Source organism: Paramisgurnus dabryanus, chromosome 3 (assembly GCF_030506205.2).
Source record: "Paramisgurnus dabryanus chromosome 3, PD_genome_1.1, whole genome shotgun sequence".
Classification (NCBI taxonomy): domain Eukaryota; kingdom Metazoa; phylum Chordata; class Actinopteri; order Cypriniformes; family Cobitidae; genus Paramisgurnus; species Paramisgurnus dabryanus.
In genome coordinates, this window is record NC_133339.1 from 53,219,966 (window position 1) to 53,243,909 (window position 23,944).

Here is a 23,944-nt window from a genome sequence, read left to right on the forward strand (position 1 = left end):
CAAAGAAAGTATTAAGGCATACAGGCATATATACATTAGTCCTGATCAGCACCCATGTTCGCTGGGGTTGAAGTCATGACCATTCCTTTGCCACCTCAAATCTCTATTGGTTGAGCTGCAGTTACACATTCATTAACTTTATTTCTTATTTCAAGTACAAAAATCTTGTTCACTGTCACAAGATCTCCAAACCTCTTCATCTGAATAAATCTGTCATGACTGAAGATCAAAGATAGAAGACAGGACAAAATATGAGCAATACGGTGCACCCTAATGCCTACGTATTGACAACATAAAATATATATTACCACAAACACACCCAAATATTCAGAACATTTTAAAATCAAAGTGAAGTACAATAATGCAAGATTTTTCCAAAAAGGCATAGTAGCACATGTGAACCATCACATACTGTGACCAATAAATGTCCATTCATCTTTCAGACATGTACGGAAGCTGAGAGTGGTCCTGTAACATATTTATTTTTGCTTGCTTGTCATTTAAATGGAATGACTTAGTCAACAAACAGTCAACAAAACCAACTGTACAGTGTTCATGTATTTGTCAACTATAATGCACACTTTTTAGATTTTTGATATTTAAATAAACTGTTAAATGCTATTGAAGATAGAAATGTGTACATTATTACTTTTAAGATGGCCCCTAAATCCAAGAACATCAAACATACAACTTTATTTATTTATTAAGTCTTGGCTACACGTCTGGTAATGGCGAAGACCCCAAATCATACGCATCAGCAGTCCACTTCAAAACAAACGAAATATTATGGACAGGAAATTACATTATGACATTTGGATTATCATGTCAGGATAAAGAGAAAACAAGCAAGAAAAAATAAAAAAATGGATGACCTCTCTTGGCTTCCATATACCTTACTGCAGGATTTAAAACCTTTAAAATGCTTTTTGCTTTGTGTCTCTATCAAATCTTATTTCTTGCTGATGAAATCTTAAAGTGCTGAGCATAACTCAAATATTCCCTACAGAAATGGTTTTAAGATCTCCGCAGCATTTAAACCGTCCCTGACATTCACACAGCATTGCTGTTAAGGTCTTTACACAACGGGACGTTTTTTGTGCGCGTTTATCGTCGAAGTTTAACATCTTGTGACTCAAATAAACAAAAAAAAAGTTAATTTTATTTAGAGAGTTCTGATATATTAACTGATGATAAAAGAATCGAATCAAATAGATTTGATTTAAAAAATGTATTCAAGTTCACAGAGATATTGTTTGTAGAAAGAATATATACATTCTATATTATAAACACACCGTTTTCAAAATGGTAATTATAATTATAACACTAATCCCCAGTTTTCTTTTATCTGAAAAGATGATGGTTCACATGATATAGTAGCTGCTCCTGATGGTGAGTTAAAGTAGTCTTGCTGCTGTTAGAAATCGAGCTGCTACTAGTAATATCCATGTTTTGTTCAAAGCATGTGACTTGTTATTGACTAGCGTGTAAATTCCATAGGTAAATCCCACTGATCTATATAAATGACTGGATTGCGCATGACGTCACACTTGTGAAGCCACCTCGCCGCCATGTTGGTATACCCAAACGTTCTATTAAATCAATGGACGCGACCAGATATTAATGATAAAACATCACTTTACTAGTCTCTGTTTTTATATCTGAAGTCTCCCTGTACATTATTACAACATAAACGTCAAAAGCATGTAAATAGTTATTTACTGAAAGTTGTACATTTTGAGACAGACCGCAGCATATTTAGTATTAATGACAATAAACGTGCTCATTCTGAAATCTAAATAAATAATCATGCTTTGTACCGTATGTGCATGCAATCATTTGCTAGTTTTGTAATTATGTTATCTAAACTTACAAGTTACCTAAACTTATTTAGAGAAATAACGCTGACCGTCACAGTGTAGCTGAATGTCAAACAAAACTTTATTTATACCCGTGTCATTAACAAATGCAGCAGACACACTCACCTAAACGTTTTTTTTATAAATCCATTATCCTGCCCGATTAAAACATAAACATTGCAAATAACAGCAGAATTAACAAATAATTTACAGTAAAACTTCCAATAATAGCCCGGGCTTTTATTTTCCCAAACCTATCATCACACCAGGCGTCTATAAGAGACAGGCTTTTAATTTAATTGTTCCAGCATGACAGCAGGAGGTTACCACATATTACGTTTTATTTTTTATTTGAATGTGTTTAACAAATTAGTTCGTGTAATAACAACAGTCTTAAATTAGTGGCAGTATAAATAAAGCAAACAAGGATATGTTTTTTTATTGGTTGTTGCATGAAATCTTACCCAGATACAACAGTGCTATTTTCTGATTGGCTATTGTGTAGCCTCTTTCTCTTTTTTTTTGGATGGGCTCGCTGACTAGAACTCCAGGAGAGACGGGCTTGATAGAGAGAGAGAGCAGTGCGGCCAGATACATTTTGGGCGCTGCAGCATATTAAATATGATAAATAGTGTTTCCGTGCGAGAAATACAATGTGTGGTGGGAGTGCAAAAGACTGAAAGCCGGCTATTATCAGCGGCCTCAAAACACTACCGGCCCACCAGGAAAAGACTCTCCCGATTGCCACTTCGCTACTGTCATCATCACTTCAATCATGGCGACGAAGCTTGTTGTGTTGTCATAGTGATGAGCAGGGCAGGACTTAACAGGGTGGAGGCCCTTGGGCTTGAATACATTTTGGGCCCTACACTATCAGAACAAAAGCCGTCACTGGGACGGTACCCTTTAAATGGGTCCTAATATTTACTATTTAGGTACAGATATATACATTTGTTCCCATTATATGCACTCTTTAGGTACAAAGGTGTACTACTTGAAAGGGTACCACCCCAGTGACAGCTTGTGTAAATTATCTTCTGAGAGTGCACATACAGTAAACAACCTAAAATAAAAAATATATCATAGAACTACATTTTAGGGAAGTTTCCCGACAGGGTTTAGATTAATCCAGCACTAGGCCTATTGCTAGGTTATATGAGGGCATTCAAGTAGTTTTTACAAACAAACCTTACAAAAAACATTACTGGTGTGCGTCAAACATGCATTTTAGTCTGGGACTAGGATAAGACCTGACTAGGAAACTGCCCCTATGTCTCTATAGCAGAACATAAGCCCAGTCTAAAATTAAATCATGTATTTTTAGGGATGTCACAAATCCAAATGAATCATGCACATTAAAAAATACCCCATAACAACATTTAAAATCATTGTGTAATGCCGAGTTCAGACTGCACGATTTTAGCCCTGATTTTGACTCGCCGACAGGTTTTGAGAAATCGCCGACAAATGCCCGAAATCACAGGCAAATCGAAGCTCGTGCACGCGAGTGACAATCACACAGTGTGAATTATAAAAGACGCGTTCTGAGAGGATCGCCGACGAGTCGCCGACACCCGTGAGATATTTGGCATGCTAAATATCTGGACCGGTCGGCGATTCAAAATCATGCCGTGTGAAATGTGTTTTGACTGACAATAACATCGGCGATGACCTACATCCAATGAGAGAGCAAAATACAGGACAGCTGGAAGTTCGGGGAGGAGTCTCTCAAAACATTTCCTCCTTCATAATTTTTATTTCTTCTTCTTTCTGCTGCAAATGAGCGCACATGCAATTTGTATGGTAAACTTCTTGTGGGTGACCATTTTAAATAATAATCCCAGTCTCACGTGAGAACTCCGGTCTTGCACGCGTGACCTCGCGTTGTTTCATTCGCGTCACTTCTCGCGTGCGTTTGGTTGTGAGACGGACCGGGAAACAGTTATCGGCGATTCTTCTTACGGTAAAGTCATGCAGTATGAAAACCCCTGTCGCCAATCCATCATGCAGTCTGAAACAGCAGCGACTGAACCCTTCCCCAGATAATCACGCAGTGTGAAACCACAGGTGACCCGACTAGTTTGAAAATCATACAGTCTGAACTCGGCATAAGACTTAGCTTAAGAAAAGAATGATATGTCTTGATAAACATTCACCTTATTACACACCATATAATGTTATAACCATAATCAACAAGTGTATTTTGTGCATATAGCCTAAGTGGTGCAGTGTTTAACAATGAAAAACAAAAGATTTTAGGATGTTATTTAATAATTATGACAAGACCATCATGTAATATTAGACACCAAAAACCAAAGTGGAGAAGATGATCATTAATTGATTTTTGCGTCTGATATGAACGTAATACATTAAAACCTTGAAGGTAGATATAAAAATGAACACTTTTCAGAAGTTTAAACTGTGATTCTGTTAGCAAACATGCTGAAAGAGAAACTACAGGAAAGTTAGGCTAGCTAGTGGATTATATCAAAAACCATCAGGACATCAACATGGCCATAATTTAGTGAATCCTCACCTCCAGATGAAGTAAAACTGGACTGATGATTTAAATGTTGATATAATCATGTGCGTTGTTTTGTTATGTTTCGTAGCTCTGCTCCACTCGTTTATTTCCCCACAGGGACTGTTTGGTTAGTGTCGTGTGAGCTGCAGACTGCGAGCAGATTGGATTTCATTTGGCGCTACGCAGACCGCTTGGTGATGTCAAAGTACCGCGAGAGCGATTAAAAAAGCAGACTTCTCTGTGTGATTTCTCGAATCGCTCTCGCGGTACTCTGATTTCATTCTTTTGGCTTTTGTTAAACAACATGAATACACCCGTCTGCTTTACAGTCACTTTTGCGCCGTGATCATTTGATTTCGATTGAATCGCGCAGTGCCGCATGAAGTCAAATGCATCAAATACCAAATGGCCGACTGTATATGAGGTTAAACCCGCCAAAGTAGCAAGTGGAGCATGCGAATGGTGAGTGATTCAGATGTCAATTTATGAATGAAAGTGTCCAAGGTTTGTCACACACTTTTAAGTATTTTCACGCTTTTTTAAATGGGTATACGGAAATCCTTGACCATTAGTGGGTAAATTGCGTATAACGGCGTATCACGTTAGATTACAAACAAACAAGAAAAACAGATTTACAAGACCATAGCCTACTCTAGTAATCTTTTTCATACTGAGCGCCAGAGGCGATTCTAGGGTTAGAGCTTTAGGGGTGCTGAGCACCCAATGAGCGCCGCTGCCACCACCCACTCTTTTTTCCTACAGAAACCAATAATATGTATATTGTAAAATAACTATCATTTTAACATTGGTTCAACTAACTCCAAAATCCAGATTTTTTTGGAGACCTTTCAGGCATGAAAACGGGTCAGGGGTGAAGAAAAAAATTACCCCTCTAGGGTCCGGGAGCATGCTCCCCCTTAGAATTTTTTTAAATTACATATTTTAAAGCATCAATCTGATGAGTTTTGAGATGCATTTTTTTGCCAACCTTTTTATTACTAATTAGTGGGGAGCTAGCACTTTTTTTGCCATTAATGCCATATTAAAATATCAGGACAAAAGGTGGGCTACAGCCACTGATCTATATAAATGACTGGATTGTGCATAGAACGCTTGACGTAACTGCGTGAGGTGAAGCCAGCGCAGATTTCGAGCCGCCATCTTGGTATACCCAACCGGCAGAGAGCGTCATTGACTTCCATTCAAAATCATGATCAAAATGTACCCCCATTACAGCGTATCAGTTACACAAGGTTAATTTTTAGGATATGTGTACTTTAATTATTTGTTAATTCTGGTGTTATTTGCAATGTTTATGTTTTAATCGGGCAGGATAATGAATTTATAAAAAAACGTTAAGGTGAGTGTGTCTGCTGCATTTGTTAATGACACGGGTATAAATAAAGTTTTTTTTGACATTCAGCTACACTGTGACGGTCAGCGTTATATCTCTAAATAAGTTTAGGTAACTTGTAAGTTAAGATAACATAATTACAAAACTAGCAAATTATTGCATGCACATACGGTACAAAGCATGAATATTTCTTTAGATTTCAGAATGAGCACGTTTATTGTCATTAATACTAAATATGCTGCGGTCTGTCTGCTGATCTGATACTGTAATAAAGATGAATGTATAATAACTGTTTAAAACGCAAACTGTACAACTTTCAGTAAATAACTATTTACATGCTTTGGACGTTTGTGTTGTAATAATGTACAGGGTAACTTCACATATAAAAACGAAGACGAGTAAAGTGATGTTTTATCATTAAAATCTGATAACGTCCATTGATTAAATAGAACGTTTGGGTATACCAACATGGCGGCGCGGTGGCTTCACAAGTGTGACGTCATGCGCAATCCAGTCATTTATATAGATCAGTGGCTACAGCAGCAGTGTGGGTATGGTTTTATGTGGATATACAGTGTGTCGTTTTAAGCCTTTGTCAAAATGTCAAATCTACTAATTTATAACTTTTATGCCTACAACATATGGTATGTTAATTTATAGTTTAATTTGCAGCTTTTCTTTTAACAGTCCTTTAATTGAACCATTACCTTTACTATATGTCTAAAACAAAACACTTGTGACTCCTGCACTAAGGGTTAAAAACGTTATCCCCTTCATATTAATCTACATGTGACAAACTAAAAAAATAGTTATTGTCTAGTTTGATAGTCAGACAGTTAGTGATTTCACACATAACTTACCGGTACTGGTGGTATAGTGATATGTAGTTTGTTTTCACTCTGTTCCAAACGCCATGTTTTCATGACGACTGACCAGAAAAGACGCACGTGATGTCATGTTTACATGACTCCCCATTGTTAAAATAAGTCTCAAATTAACGATAAATCATACAATAAACTTTAACAACGGAGACACACGCATGTAACTACCCACTGAGACGCACAAAACTGCATGCGTCTTGCGGAAGTACATTGTAACCGGCACTACTTCTCTCCGTTTAAGTCTATGGACGAGTCACCCAGGTACTGTACTACTCCGCAGCGCGCGGGTACCCGCCGGACTAAAATAATCCGAAAATAAACAATACTTATACGTGTACCATGGTGATTCAGTATAAGACAAAAACACGGCTTGAAAGATTGATTCGGGATGTACTCGCTCATTATAAACATAACGTAAACATTTTATAAGATTTGAACAAAAAAGTTGCATCACAACACTTTTAACTGATTCTCTCTCTGCGTGTGTTTCGCGCTCGGGCTAAGCGATGGTACAGAGAAGTAAAAGAAGAGGATGACACCATTTGCTAAGCGGGGAGTTTTTCATTTTCTACCTTAACATATACATTTTAAACCACAAACTACGGAGTATGTTTTGGACATTATTTAACCTTGTCAAAGACGAACGAACATTTTAGAATAAATAAATTTCTTGCTCCAAGTTTTAGGGGTGCTGAGCTCCTTTTTAGGGGTGCTGAAGCACCCCTAAAAAGGGGCTAGCCTCACCCATGCTGAGCGCTTCATTTTCGCGTTGCTCTTATTATCTGTAAAGCTTATTCATGACTCCCATTTCACGTATTCGCTATTATACAAGCATCTATGGTTTTCAAAAGCGGTAAACTCAGCGCCTCATATTCAGCACCAAGATGACTGACATATATATATATATATATTAACGAATTAAATGCAGCACCAAACAATTCCGCACCAACCAATAGGCTCTTAGGCTGTAAAATAAAAAATGAAAACGACTGAACAAATCAAACGAACGCAAGCAAGCACAGAGGCCCCTATTGGCCGGGGCCCCTGGGCTCAAGCCCAATGGTAAGTCCGGCCATGGTGATGAGTAACGGAACGACTGCGTCTGTCACGTGACATCTACGGTAAGCAAAAAAAACTTTAGCGTGTTCAATCTGCACCATAGAACTGTCTTAAACAGACTATCTGACGGGTTTTAGAAGATTAAATACAACCCGAAACTAAAAAACAGACCAGGCCTTTATTTACCCAAACCTGTCGTCACACCAGGCGTCTAAAAGAGACAGGCGTCTATTTGGGACTCGGCTATTATTTGAAGTTTTACGGTATGTACACATATCCTAAAAATTAACCTTGTGTAACTGATACGCTGTAAAGGGGGTAAATTTTGATCAGGATTTTGAATGGAAGTCAATGACGCCCTCTGCCGGTTGGGTATACCGCTCGAACTCTGCGCTGGCTTCACATCACGCAGTTACATCAAGCGTTCTATACGCAATCCAGTCATTTATATAGATCAGTGGTAAATCCTGGCTTTCTTCTTCTTTGTGACAAGTGAGTGTCAGAACAGACGAATAACGTCTCGCAGCACCACCTTGTGTACCGGCATATATCTATGTAGTATTAGGCGCCATCTAACGTCCAGGGAGTGAATTTGCACCTCACTCGGCTCAGTGCCAGTACAAATCGTTTGGGTGTGAAATCAGAAAAACGTCACGTAAAACGCTGACGATAAACGCGCACGAAAAACGTCCCGGTGTGTAAAGACCTTACTCTGTTTAAATTCAGAGTCTCTTTAGGTAAGATGAGCCCATTTCTCCTGACAGACAGTTCAGAGTGTTGAACGTGCCTATAGTCCTCTGCTTACCTCATAAACTCAAACCAGTACTAGTTTCAGCACTGACGGCTCAGGTTAAAGGCACAATTTTCAGTACAAAATGTTTTCTCATTGCTGTGATAAAAGCGGCTCAATTACACCCCTCTCTTCCTGTGTCACGTTCCTCTGTTCTAATGCGTTTTGTTATTCACTAAAACCCAACAACTATGCGTGTGGTCATTTTAACAGGCCGACACGCTTTCTACACGCACGCATTCTGTCCTGTGGCCTCTCACCTCCGTGACACCTTCGGCTACACCCGACTGCAGGGCATCGAGGGGAAGGGGAAACTTCAAAGTGGCCGGAGGGGGAAGTGCTCCATTTTCCTGCCCTTGTCATCATCTAAAGGGTTTTGCCGCCTCCCTTATTACTTTAATCAATTCCAACTGCTTCAAGAGGCTTTGATGGGGGAGCGCGGCCGAGCATACTGGAAGCACCTGCTGCCGGGTCGAGCACAGGTGGCAATACAGAGACATAACAGCAGACGTTACAACAATCACATCACTATACACTACTACCATAAGAACAAGAACACAAAAGAAATCAAAGAAAGAAATACAAGTGTTTTATTTCATCCGTCACACGTATAATACAAACAAACATCAACAACATGAGATTACTGCACTGTACAGAGATGTCTGGGATGTCCGTGTTCAGTACAACAAGGTAATGTCGCCATCTGCTGGCTAAAAATCAAGAAGCTGTGAAAGAAACTTTAAATTAAAGGAGAGACATGGATCAGATATATTATTGAAAACACAGATAATAAAAACAAACCGCCAACAGAGTACCTAACACATCACCTGTTTGATCACACGCTGCAGACCAATGATTTGTATTTAATGCACACTACGTAAATAGATTTGTCCTTCTATTATTCTATGTAAATCTTCTACTTTTATATGTTTGATATGTTGACAACAACAGAAACAGCGCCTGTAAATTCATTATATGCTGATTTTTACAATGACAATCAGGTTTTCCTTCATTCATTAAAAACAGGGTAAATAAAATAAACATTTAGAGTAGGGGTGGGCAATATGGAAAAATATCATATCATGGTTGTTTTAGGGGGAAAAAATAATGGTTTTTATCACGGTTCTGTTTTTTTAAAGAAAATTTTGCCATAACTGAGCCTTAATACAGCCATACTAATGGTCCTATTTAAAATGCAGTCCTACAAGGTAACAAATTTGCATGGACAGTAAGCGTACAACAGCGCATGCGCGAGAAAAGACAGGACACTCCACTACAAAAACTATCGTTTTCTCTTCTTTTCCCTTCTTTTAACCCTCTGGGGTCTAAGGGGTTTTTAGGGCCCTTGGGAAGCTTTGACATGCACTGACATTTGTGCTTTTTTCAGTTGCTTAAAAACATATTAATGGCAAAAGTCTCATAACACTGTGTTCAGCACAAACTGGGCTACAATATCATATAATCAACATGTATGTACATGTTTGTATTTTTGAGAGAAAAATGTTTATGCGTGGTTTTTGAAAAAGCAAAATTTTTAAGTCACTGATATAACACCACAAAACTCATTCTAAACATGTTTTCCCAAGACTTTCCAAACTGGATCTAGTAGTCTAGAGTTTTTTCTTCAAAATGATGTGAAAATCATATGGCCTACTCATTCACATAAAGCAAGATATTGATTTACAATTTCTAAGACACTTTTGCTTGGGAAAGGCTGTATGCATGGAGGCGGGAAAGCTCCTGAATAATCAGTGATTGACAGCTGAGAGACAAAAGAGTTGAATAATGAGCCACTAATGAGCCTTGTGGGGATGTTCAACAGGAATAACTTTCTCTGTAGTAAAACCATGATAAGGTTTACTTTTCAATATAATGTAAATACACACACACACACATTATATATATTTATATATATTTCTATTGAAATATTTTCTATTAATTTCACAAGTATAAGTTACCTTTTAAAAACCATAGTAGCTTAATCCTGGTAAAGATACTGTTTGGCCATCGTAAAATGAACACACTTCAACCCAGGGTTAGTGTTTGGTTGGCCAGCGAGAGGTTTACTTTTGTGCAGTAAAAAGCTCAAAAGAACAACTGCCTATCGTTGTCTGGACTCTTATTTGTGTTTTTGTAATCATTATAGTAGAAACACAACAAGGGACAAGCGTGATAAACTTATCAATGTTTGTTTGCAGCCGCCGCCATTACCTCACGTGTTGATCATGAAAGCAGTGAATGTGTGCACACGCGAGTGATCCTGTGTTTAATAAACTTGCTGTGCGGAGATATGCGCTTAGACGCAACTAAATAAGGATTGTACTGTTTGGAATCGCGCATTATATAAGAATACCAAAAAGCGCGTCGAGTTTCCTGACTCGCGTGTTTGTGTATGTGTGTTCCAATCGCGTGAACTGTTTGATGGAAGAACAAAGAAAACACTCGCGTCTGGAGATACTGACACACATACGCAAGGAAATAAGGATTTATGTCATGTTTGGTGCAATCGGAGGGAACAACAAGGAATGGAGAGACTGGATTGTGGATTGCATATCCATTGACTGCAGGAGGCACGAGTCATGCATATGGATGTTTCTGCTCATTCACTTCAATGGCGCGGGGGTGTGGCGATCCGATCTCATTACAGATAATGAGGTAACTGGCGAAATACGGTACTTCTCCTCCTTCTCATACAGTTTACACCGAATGACAATATCTGTTTTCAATTTCACTTATATCATTTAAAAGGAGACATTCCAAGCATTATGTAGACATTTATCTTTTGTTTCTACACCAAGTATTCGTTAAGTTACAGTTTATTTTTCTGACGCGTTTCTGAAAGGACTTCACTGAGGGAGAGAGAACAGAACGTGCATCATGTTTATTTTCTTAATTTTGCGAAAAGCACAACATTCTGTTTTTATTGGGAGTGGACAGAAAAAAACTAGACACTTTAACGTTTGAAATGATGTATAAATCATATCTGCATGTCAAAAATCAGCAGAGTAATTTAAGTCTCTTTGCGGAGTGATTGAAAAATAAAGAGTTTGCGGCGCCCGCGCCACCGTCGACCCCAGAGTGTTAAAGCTGTGGAGCATGTTCGTCACCATAATGTTTGATTTCTGTTCTTTGTTTTCTTGTTGTTTGTTCTAAACTTTGTTTGCAATGGTGGATCGGCTACTTTACTTCTCTTCTTCCTTTTATTTTTAATGTACTGTAAATGTTGCAAATCAGTGATGATGCCCTGATGGACTGGTATTTGAATAAGAAATTATTTGTATTGCGTACGTGTCGAACACGGTGAGTACACTTTGAAAGCTCAGTGGACACGTGCACGCGCTAGCCGAAAGCGGAAAAGGGGTGCCTCAGTTTGTCGCATACTTGCACTTGTCGCGTACTTGATGAAAAGTGGATTTTAATCGCTCATGATCAAATATCTTCTTGAAAATTAATAAAAAGCAAATAAAAACTTGCATTGCTTTTTTGTGAGTTATTAAAATCTCCACGAAATCTGCTCTTCAAAGAAAATCTGTCCTATGACATCTCATCTACAGTTGAAAAAAAGGAGGATAAAGGCCAAATATCATTTGTTCATTTTATTTGCACTGTGCTTATAAAAGATCTACAACTATTATATATAAATACTCAATGTACTGCAAATATGAGCTCAAATTAGGGGTGGGCAGAATGGCCAAAAATCTATTTCACGGAATGAGTCATTTTATTTCACGGAACGGAATATTTCACGGTATACATGTTTTTCAGTTTATATTGTTTTTTGATAATAAAAATGTACAGAAATACACCACTCACTATAGCTTTTGACTAAATGCTCACCACAGTTTTAAAATATGAGCAATTTAAAGTTAATAATGTTAAAGTGAAAATGTCCAGAAGATAACAACAGATAAGTCTTGATTAGACAGAATTTAGTTTTTAATTGAGTTATTAATTTTATAGACTATTGAAGCTATAGTATGGCTTCATTGTATTTTGTATTTATGCATACATTACATTAAACACATGCAATATGTCAAATGAACAGGTATAAATATATGCAAAAACCTACAGACAGGATAAATACCTGTATATGAGAGAAGAAGCTCTAGATATTATAAATGTGACAGGTGCTATGATGTGATGATCATAAAGTTTGTTTTAAGGTCTTGACGCCCTTTACTTTCTATTATACCTTAACATTTGCATCTCTTTCTCGTCTTTCCGATCAAATATGTTTGTATAAGCAAATGGCGCCACAGCAGCGCACGTGTCACTGATATAAACGCGAGTTCTGTCTTAGCTTGCTTAAAGTTCAGAAAACTTCACAACTATTAGCATTATGTGCGAGAAGAACTCTTTATTTGGCGTCGCAGGCGCAGCTCCTTGCGCTTGCCTAGAGAGACCTCTGCACGCGAGAGACTGGCCGGCTGCTGCATGAGGAGAGAGAGAGAGAGCGCGCACGCGAGAGAGAGAGCGTGAGAGCCAGCAAGACAAGAGTCTCGCTGCGTGACCCGCGGTGGATTCACTGGCACTTGTTATTAAAAAATACACAAATAACTCGTTCATTTTTTATAAGTGAACTATTTTACATGTTTCTCGTCACAGTCAGTCTAACATGCTGGAGGGCAGAGTTAGCCACGCCAACATATTTGCATTCCGCGGAATAGACGGAATAGAAAAATCTGTTACGTCTGACATTTTATTCCGCGGTAACGGAATATACCGTCATACCGCCCAGCCCTAGCTCAAATTAAAATACACAATGTTCTTTTCTTCACGTATATTTACTGTATTGCAGAAAGACCAGGGCCCGGTTCCCCGATAACGTTCACTCTTAGCGCGCTAAGAAGACTCAAAAAGATATATCTTAGCAAAGTTGTTTATGTCCCTAAGTGTGTTCCCCGAAGTGTCTCTTAGGAAGCTTCTTAACACGCTGCCTCTAAGTTCGACGTAACAATAGCGCTGTCCCAAGTGATGGTGCTGAATTATTTGCGATCGATCGCTCAGGGATCGATTTTCCACTTTACGCGAAGGTGCATTACGGCATTAATAAAGACAACACGTTCTATGCAAATGGAACATTACTCAAATTATTCCAGTAACTTTTATTTTATCATAGTTTAAGTTATCAGTAAAATATACACTATTAATTAAATTATCAAATTGTCGGTAATACGGGTAAACGAACCGGGTATCCCTCGCTAATCCTCCACCCTCCTTATCCCGTTGTGCCACTTGTGCCGCTTCTTGACATGGGTTTAACGACTTTTAAAAATTATGCAATACACTTTTATACTAATGGTAAGGTACTTTACAATCAGCAAGCAGCTGCAGTTACTTCTGTTTAATGCGGTATTGCTTGCCATTGGTTAATGTTTTCAATAAAAAGCAACCTATCTACAATGAACAGAGAGAGAATATGGTCTGAGAAGATCTAGAAGCGCCATAATGAATTGTCTTGGGAGGCAAAATTTTTCTAATATAGCCACGTCAGGCAAAATGTCAGAGGGGCTTAAGTTTTGCCGAATAAAAAAAATGGCATGGACTAAACGGTTACGCGGCCAGTGTTTTGTCGAAGTCTGTTTCCCCAGTGTCGTGTTTTTATACTGAGATGTATGTGTGCATTTTTGTCATGTATTGTTATTGTTCTTAATGGTAAGTCGATTATTTTTACAGTAATCATATTATATGTATAATATATATTTATTATGTATGCAAACATAACATTTTTAAAACAAACAGTAGAGAGCCTTATGTTAAAAAAAATATCAAACTGTAACATGTATGAAATATTTAATAAATTGTATTATAAAATACATGATATTATTGCTTTTTAGTATAACAAATTCAAATCTTTAATCATTCTAAATAAATTATAAATGTAACGTGATGAAATGCTATTTTTATTTGCACAGCGATAGCGTCTTGCGCTCAAACAACGCTAAGAGAGAGCTTACGAATGGTCCAGACCAACCTTACGAAAGTGTGACTTACAGAAGATATACTTAGCGTAAGAACGTGTCGGGAATCGTGCCATAGAGTTAAGAGAGAGGTTAAGGAAAAGGTTAAGAACTACTTAGCGATAAGAACGTTTTGGGGAACCGGGCCCTGAACTTTATCATGCATGAAATCAAAGATCTGTCAGTGGACTAAACTCACCAGCTGGGGTAAAATCTTTTCATAGTGCTCAATATTAACTGTATCACAGTCTTCATTCATGGCCTGTTTCACTGATCGACGTGTCGCCTCTGAAACATAAACATAAATACAGATGAATAAAGATGAAAGAAATAAACTAGATTAAACTGTAGCAGAACAGTGAGAGTCATCTTACCTTCTACAAACACTTTCAGAATCTCACCCACCAGTATAACAGCATCACTACTGACTGTGACAGATTTAAAACTCATCAATTATCTTCCACAATAAACTAAAGTACTTACATTTACCTACATTAACATAATAATTATATTTGTTGATTGTGATTCATTAGTATTAGCATGTGTTTACACAGAATCTGTAGTTTTATATCAACACTATCGGTTAAAAACTCATCAGCCTTCAACAAATAACGTTATGGGCAAATATCTGATCCTGTCTGTCTCTCTAAAAATGAGATTAAGATCATCCAAGTTTGATTTCTATCATTGATTTGCATGTTCTTACGCTCAAGTCAATATTACAGATATCAAGATTATGTTTTCACTAAATCTTCTTTACATTACACAGGATGAGTTTATGTAGTAAACAGTAAATCACACCAAAGACTTCAGCTGGGCTGAGTTTAAACAAGCACAGTCACATATCTAATATCCCTTTATAAACATCTATACGTATAATGTGGTGTGAGGACAGTTTCAGGTCAGAGAAATGGTAAAACAATAAAATATAAACGGGAAACGGCTTTAAAAGCCAGTTTTTCCTATGTTTTCGAAGCTATGATTGTGATGTTTGTGTGTGTGTGTGTGTGTGTGTGTGTGTGTGTGTGTGTGTGTATACAAAATGTATACGTTATTAAAAGTTGCATAAGAACTAAAGCAAGCATAAGAAGTGTGTTGATGGTTTTGAAGGATGAAACTTCGAGAGCTTTTATATCTTCTGTCAGATATCAGGAGGATAAAGAGTTGATATGATGGCTGTATGTGATATATAATATAAAATCACCACCTACTACTAAATTGATTATAAATGACTGATAAGATTTTTATAAATATTGACATCACTGATCACACATGAGCTTAACACAAACATGTGTGGACAAATAATAAAACCTCACCTTTAGTTTTGTCTTCTTTGAAAAACAGTGTCAAAAGTTTACTGATGGTTTCCTGTAAATGACACGACTCGACTGTTAATCACTGAAAATCATTATCAGGTCAACAAGAAGAGCGTCTGTCAAAACAATCAAATGACCAGAAGATCTTCAACTTCATCTAAACACGAAACCTTTAATTATAATAATCTCTTATAATGTCATCTCTTAACGCACCTTTTTAAACACGATCTCATTTGCCGCGCTCTCCATTCTGTCACGCTCTCAGTCATCCGGGCTCCCGTGACGTCACTGACGGAAATGACTTCAACGTTTGCTGCACATAGGCCGTTGCTCAATCCGAAGGCTGCAGCCTCCGGAGGTTGCATTTGTAGACTTCATACGTCATCAAGATTGTCTTATTTCAGAATATTAACAATTATAAAGTTGACTATTATTCTTACTTTATCGTAAATTGTTGTAATATGCTTCTGCTTTGCGAATGTACTACTCATTTAACTTAAATGAACCAGGCTTAATGACGTATGCAGCGTGCATACTGTGCATTTGCGATCTCAGAAGGCAGCACCCTTCGGATAGAAAAACGGCCACTGCTTCGTGAGGTTTCGAAACCTTTCCGATGGTTCACCACTAGGGTGAGTTGACAGGGATTAGACTAACGTTAGTCCTAGACTAAAATACATGTAAGAACTGTCCGAACTGAAAACAATTGCGCTGACATATCTTAAAATACATCAGTGCCCTTTGTTTGGCTTCAAAATGCACACAAGAAATGTTTTAATAAGGCATATTTGTTAAAACTAGTTACATTTCCTAATTAAATTAAGGCCTAGTCCAGGTTTAAGATAATCCCTGTCCGGTAAACCACCCCATAAACTCATCAATCAATGTCTATATGCTTCACAAATTTTCGGGTGAGTTTTATTTTTATGAACGTTAATAAAAATGAAGTGTCTATTGTGTTTGCTGGTCAAATTAACCATGGCTTTACTACAATAAAAAAGCCATAGTAAAACCAGGTTTGCTGATAGTAATCAATACACAAAAAACATGGTTACTACACTTACCACAATAAAATCATGGTTAATTTTCGTAAGGATGTGGCATTTAAAGTTTTTTGTATAATGAGTGACAAAAAAACCAAGGACAATTGTTTGGGAACATTAAGAGAATTTAAAAAACAATATTATTTGGTCTATGTAATCACTTGACATACCAGAATAATACTAATATTTAATGATATTTCATGATTTGTAAATTATATTGAAAGCGTTACACTGTGACTTTTGTGAATATGCAATTTTGTAGAAGGTGATTATTAGATTCCGATGCCTTTACACATTTTGACCAGCAGGTGTCGACAGCGTGTATGTTGTTTCGAACGCTTCGAAGAGTGAATCATTTTGCGAAGCAATTGGTTCAATTGATTCGAAGCTTTTCTCCCATCACTAGCTGTACAGTGATATGGGCGTGCTTGTGTGATCATGCTGACATCAAACGCAGATCTACTGCAGAACAGCAACACTTCAATGAACCTTCAGTCCGTCCATGTTTTTATCAGGTTGGCTATACAGACACAGCCAGGGGCGTCATGCACCAATTTTTTTAAGGGGGCACAGTGTGCACAGCTCACAGAAATTTGTGCATAAAAAGACATCAAACGAAATATTAAAGAGCTTTTAGTATTTTCCACAGCACTTACATTTTCTAACAATTTGTGCACCTCAGCCTTCATGCAATAACATCCAAAACTAGAAATGCAATTCCCAAGGAATTACCAGTGCATGAAAATGCAAAAAAGTTGATTGACAGAAATGTAAAAGAAACTTAGTCTAGTAGTTTACCTGGCTGTTGACATGTTTTAGTGTGAAGCTAGCATGATTTAAAAAAGTTATCATGATGAAATATGAAGCTAGCATGAGTTAACATGATTTACCATGAAGTTAACATGATTTATCATGAAGCTAGCATGATTTATCATGAAGCTAACATGATTTAGCATGAAGCTAACATGATTTAACATGAAGCTAACATGACGTTAACATGATTTAGCATGATTTAGCATGAAGCTAGCATGAAGCTAGCATGATTTAACATGAAGCTATCATGATGTTAGCATGATTAGCATGAAGCTAACATGATTTAGCATGAAGCTAACATGACGTTAACATGATTTAGCATGATTAGCATTAAGCTAGCATGATGCTAGCATGATTAGCATGAAGCTAGCATGATGTTAGCATGATTAGCATGAAGCTAGCATGATGCTAGCATGATTAGCATGAAGCTAGCATGAAGCTAACATGATTAGCATGATGGTAGCATGATTAGCATGAAGCTAGCATGATTAGCATGAAGCTAGCATGAAGCTAGCATGATTAGCATGAAGCTAGCATGATTAACATGAAGCTAGCATGATGCTAGCATGATTAGCATGAAGCTAACATGATGCTAGCATGATTAGCATGAAGCTAGCATGATGCTAGCATGATTAGCATGAAGCTAGCATGATGTTAGCATGATTAGCATGAAGCTAACATGAAGCTAGAATGATTAGCACGAAGCTAGCATGATGCTAGCATGATTAGCACGAAGCTAGCATGATGTTAGCATGATTAGCATAAAGCTAGCATGATGCTAGCATAATTAGCACGAAGCTAGCATGAAGCTAGCATGATTAGCACGAAGCTAGCATGATGCTAGCATGATGCTAGCGTGATTAACACGAAGGTAGCATGAAGCTAGCATGATTAGCACGAAGCTAGCATGATTAGCATGAAGCTAGCATGATGCTAGCATGATTAGCACAAAGCTAGCATAAAGCTAGCATGATTAGCACAAAGCTAGCATAAAGCTAGCATGATTAGCACGAAGCTAGCATGAAGCTAGCATGATTAGCACGAAGCTAGCATGATGCTAGCATGATTAGCACGAAGCTAGCATGATGTTAGCATGATTAGCACGAAGCTAGCATGATGCTAACATGATAAGCACGAAGCTAGCATGATGCTAGCATGATAAGCACGAAGCTAGCATGATGCTAGCATGATTAGCACGAAGCTAGCATGATGCTAGCATGATTAGCACGAAGCTAGCATGATGCTAGCATGATTAGCACGAAGCTAGCATGATGATAGCATGATTAGCACGAAGCTAGCATGATGCTAGCATGATTAGCATGAAGCTAGTATGATTAACATGATGTTAGCATGATTAGCATGAAGTTAGCATGATGTTAGCATGATTAGCATGAAGCTAGCATGATGTTAGTATGATTAGCATGAAGCTAGCATAATTTGCATGAAGCTAGCATGATGTTAGCATGATTACCATGAAGTTAGCATGAATTTAGCATGATGCTAGCATGATTAAGATGATGCTAGCATGATTAGCATGAAGCTAGCATGATTTAGCGTGAAGCTAACAAGATTTAACATGAAGTTAGCATGATTTAGCATCAAGTTAGCAAGATTTATTATGAAATTAGCATAAAGCTAGCATGAAACTAGCATGAAGCTAGTATGACTTAGCATGAAGCTAGCATGAAGCTAATATTACCCAAAGACCCAACCCCCATGTCTCTATGATGTTCGGATCCAGAGATATAAGGCTTTGTTTATTATGTTGCTAGGCTGCTCATATCTGGTTGCTAGGGGCGTGGCTTAATACCTCAATAAGGATGGTGAGAGACAGATTGGATGCCTGAGTAAAATGAGCCCACCCCCATGTCTCTGTGACACTGTGCTGCAAAGATATCCATCTGGGCATTTTATAATGGCAGTCTATGGGAAATGTTGCTAGGGTGCCCAAAATGGTTGCTAGGGGCGTGGCTTAATAGCTCAATAAGGATCCTAAGGGACTGATTGGATGCCTGAGTAAAATGAGCCCACCCCCATGTCTCTACGACACTGCGCTGCAAAGATATCCCATCTGGGACGTTTTTATTTCCTTATATGGGCATGATTCCTGCCCCATTATAAGTCTATGGGGAAATTTGGGGGCCTCTTACACCCCAGGGGTACAACTTACACCCCATTGTGAGGTATGTTCTTACAGAGCCTGCCAGCCTCTTCAAATGTGGCAAGTCACAAGTTTCTGTGAAATTCTAGGTCTGAGCTACGACTCGTCAAAGTTTGTCTCCATGTTAAGTCAATGGGATTTTTCGGCTGCTTTTTCGCCCCTGGGGCGAAGACCGTACCCCCGATCGCTTATAAAAGTCATAGCACACTATTCCCGAATAGTCCGCACGTTTGAGAGTTTGAATGAAGTTTCTAAGTTAAGCGGTTCGAGCCGTATTAATTGCGGAAATTTGGTTGGAAGAATAATAATAATAACTAGATATTAAAGTTTGAGGACAAACTTTATGTTGGCTTGAAAAAGCGTAGCCTGAACATTTAAAATGGTTTGACAGAAGTTTATTTTAGTAGGCTATCTGGCTGTTAGCATGATTAGCATGAAGTTAGCATGATTAGCATGAAGCTAGCATGATTAGCATGAAGCTAGCATGATGTTAGCATGATCAGTATGAAGCTAGCATGAAGCTAACATGATTAGCATGAAGCTAGCATGATGCTAGCATGATTAGCATGAAACTAACATGAAGCTAACATGATTAGCATGAAGCTAGAATGAAGCTAACATTTATTCCGTTGCTAGGGTACTAAGTTTGGTTGCTAGGGAGAAAATTGGCAATGCATAATGGCATAATGATCAACCTTCAAGCCACAAGTAAAACGGTCCAACCCCCGTGTCTCTATGATGTTCTGAAGCGGAGATATAAGGCTTTGTTTATTCCGTTGCTAGGGTACTAAGTTTGGTTGCTAGGGAGAAAATTGGCATCCCATAATGATCAACCTTCAAGCCACAAGTAAAACGGTCCAACCCCCATGTCTCTATGATGTTCTGAAGCGGAGATATAAGGCTTTGTTTATTCCGTTGCTAGGGTACTAAGTTTGGTTGCTAGGGAGAAAATTGGCATCCCATAATGATCAACCTTCAAGCCACAAGTAAAACGGTCCAACCCCCGTGTCTCTATGATCTTCTGAAGCGGAGAAATAAGGCTTTGTTTATTCCGTTGCTAGGGTACTAAGTTTGGTTGCTAGGGAGAAAAATGGCATCCCATAATGATCACACTTAAAGCCACAAGTAAAACGGTCCAACCCCCGTGTCTCTATGATGTTCTGATGCTGAGATATAAGGCTTTGTTTATTCCGTTGCTAGGGTACTAAGTTTGGTTGCTAGGGAGAAAATTGGCATCCCATAATGATCAACCTTCAAGCCACAAGTAAAACGGTCCAACCCCCGTGTCTCTATGATGTTCTGATGCTGAGATATAAGGCTTTGTTTATTCCGTTGCTAGGGTACTAAGTTTGGTTGCTAGGGAGAAAATTGGCATCCCATAATGATCAACCTTCAAGCCACAAGTAAAACGGTCCAACCCCCGTGTCTCTATGATGTTCTGAAGCGGAGATATAAGGCTTTGTTTATTCCGTTGCTAGGGTACTAAGTTTGGTTGCTAGGGAGAAAATTGGCATCCCATAATGATCAACCTTCAAGCCACAAGTAAAACGGTCCAACCCCCGTGTCTCTATGATGTTCTGATGCTGAGATATAAGGCTTTGTTTATTCCGTTGCTAGGGTACTAAGTTTGGTTGCTAGGGAGAAAATTGGCATCCCATAATGATCAACCTTCAAGCCACAAGTAAAACGGTCCAACCCCCGTGTCTCTATGATGTTCTGAAGCGGAGATATAAGGCTTTGTTTATTCCGTTGCTAGGGTACTAAGTTTGGTTGCTAGGGAGAATATTGGCATCCCATAATGATCAACCTTCAAGCCACAAGTAAAACGGTCAAACCCCCGTGTCTCTAAGATGTTCTGAAGCGGAGGTAAAAGGCTTTGTTTATTCCGTTGCTAGGGTACTAAGTTTGGTTGCTAGGGAGAAAATTGGCATCCCATAATGATCAACCTTCAAGGCACAAGTAAAACGGTCCAACCCCCGTGTCTCTATGATGTTCTGAAGCGGAGATATAAGGCTTTGTTTATTCCGTTGCTAGGGTACTAAGTTTGGTTGCTAGGGAGAAAATTGGCATCCCATAATGATCAACCTTCAAGCCACAAGTAAAACGGTCCAACCCCCGTGTCTCTATGATGTTCTGAAGCGGAGATATAAGGCTTTGTTTATTCCGTTGCTAGGGTACTAAGTTTGGTTGCTAGGGAGAAAATTGGCATCCCATAATGATCAACCTTCAAGCCACAAGTAAAACGGTCCAACCCCCGTGTCTCTATGATGTTCTGAAGCGGAGATATAAGGCTTTGTTTATTCCGTTGCTAGGGTACTAAGTTTGGTTGCTAGGGAGAAAATTGGCATCCCATAATGATCAACCTTCAAGCCACAAGTAAAACGGTCCAACCCCCTTGTCTCTATGATGTTCTGAAGCGGAGATATAAGGCTTTGTTTATTCCGTTGCTAGGGTACTAAGTTTGGTTGCTAGGGAGAAAATTGGCATCCCATAATGATCAACCTTCAAGCCACAAGTAAAACGGTCCAACCCCCGTGTCTCTATGATGTTCTGAAGCGGAGATATAAGGCTTTGTTTATTCCGTTGCTAGGGTACTAAGTTTGGTTGCTAGGGAGAAAATTGGCATCCCATAATGATCAACCTTCAAGCCACAAGTAAAACGGTCCAACCCCCGTGTCTCTATGATGTTCTGAAGCGGAGATATAAGGCTTTGTTTATTCCGTTGCTAGGGTACTAAGTTTGGTTGCTAGGGAGAAAATTGGCATCCCATAATGATCAACCTTCAAGCCACAAGTAAAACGGTCCAACCCCCATGTCTCTACGACACTCTAAAGTGAAGATATTCCATCTGGGACGCTTTTATTCCCTTTTATGGGCATGTTTCCTGCCCCATTATAAGTCAATGGGAAATTTTGGGGGCCTCTTACACCCCAGGGGTACAGCTTACACCCCATTGTGAGGTATGTTCTTACACAGCCTGTCAGCCTCCTTAAATGTGGTAAGCCACAAGTTTCTACAAGTTTCTCACTCGCAGCTATGACCCGTCAAAGTTTGTCTCAATGTTAAGTCAATGGAAATTTTGGGGTGTTTCAGCGCCCCGTTTAGGAATTCGGAAGGTCCCATCAGTTAGAAAAGATATAGCACACCTCGTCAGATCAGACCGAAAGTCTGTCCAAAGTTTGATGGCTGTAGCTTGAAAGCTCTAGGACGAGTTAGAGTTAGAAATTTTAGTCTCAGAAGAAAAAGAATAATAATAATAATAATAATAATAATAATAAGTTTAAGTGCAACAACAGTATGTTGGCTTTCTCAAGCCAACATAATAATAAAAAGCCCAGTAAGAACAGTACAGCGCATTTTCAATGCACTGTAATAAAAGTGTTAACTAACTTTTATATCAAATACTATTCAATCAGAATAATGACATATTGGCATCATATATACATCTGAAACGGCATGTTTTGTTTTTTAACGTTTTGTGTAATGACTTGTTTGTGTTGTTGTGCACAACAACTGCATATCCTATAAAATTTATGTAATTTTAAATCCATAAAGTAGTGTTAACAACGAAAATGACGTAAGCTATAGCCACGTGATTGAGTTTAATGTTCATAATGATTAAAAAAATATGTTTAGATCAATTTATTAGAGGAACGGATTTTTGCATACAATTTTACCTCATATGTGAGCATGTGTGATTCTGCGCCCCCGTGAACTCTGGTGAACGTTGGCATTGTACCAAGAAGATGAATCTAAAAATCTCTTCTAACATAACGTTGAGACGGTCACATTTTAAACCATACATTTTCTATACAGAGGAGGTTAACTGCACATCACCGTACTGGGGTTTGGAAATGTTGACTTGTGAGCGTTTCTTACACGTTTAATTCCTCAGATAGCGAAACGCAGCAGCAACAGTAAAGAGCTTATGAGCGCGCTCAGACGCTGATGACGTCTGAGACTGCGCTGACTGCAGCGCCTAGCTGCCGCCAGAATAAAGTAATGTAACACAATCAAAACACTATCAAAATGGCAAAAATCTCTGAAAGTGACAAGGATGCAGCAGAGAATTAATAATATTTTGCATATTAAACAGATTAAAAGACAAGTAACAGATTAATGGATGCTTCTTTGATTTTGAGGTTGCATGCAAAATCCATTTGGCTCAAAAAACCAGTTTGTATAGG

General features: G+C 38.4%; 1 protein-coding gene across 2 annotated transcripts; it reads right to left on the reverse strand.

The window, feature by feature from the left end:
* Window positions 1-9,040: 9,040 nt before the first annotated feature.
* cenpx (centromere protein X) lies at window positions 9,041-16,053 on the reverse strand. Of its 2 annotated transcripts, none has more exons than XM_065249919.2 (5): window positions 15,954-16,053; window positions 15,741-15,792; window positions 14,799-14,852; window positions 14,624-14,712; window positions 9,041-9,174 (listed from the first exon to the last, which is right to left on the reverse strand). In XM_065249919.2, the coding sequence occupies exons 1-5, from the start codon at window positions 15,987-15,989 to the stop codon at window positions 9,142-9,144; spliced, it is 264 nt and encodes an 87-aa protein (XP_065105991.2). In that variant the 5' UTR covers window positions 15,990-16,053; the 3' UTR covers window positions 9,041-9,141. The 2 variants fall into 2 exon arrangements, with proteins under 2 accessions (XP_065105991.2, XP_065105992.2); XM_065249920.2 differs by having other exon boundaries at window positions 9,041-9,189.
* Between the last annotated feature and the right edge of the window lie 7,891 nt (window positions 16,054-23,944).

Excerpts from the sequence above, each read along its gene's own strand:
- cenpx (XM_065249919.2), bottom strand. The coding sequence starts at position 15,989 with ATGGAGAGCGCGGCAAATGAGATCGTGTTTAAAAAG. Across the intron at positions 15,793-15,953 it reads ATGAGATCGTGTTTAAAAAG|GAAACCATCAGTAAACTTTT; the intron begins GTGCGTTAAGAG and ends TGTCATTTACAG. Across the intron at positions 9,175-14,623 it reads AAAAGATTTTACCCCAGCTG|CCAGCAGATGGCGACATTAC; the intron begins GTGAGTTTAGTC and ends CTTGATTTTTAG.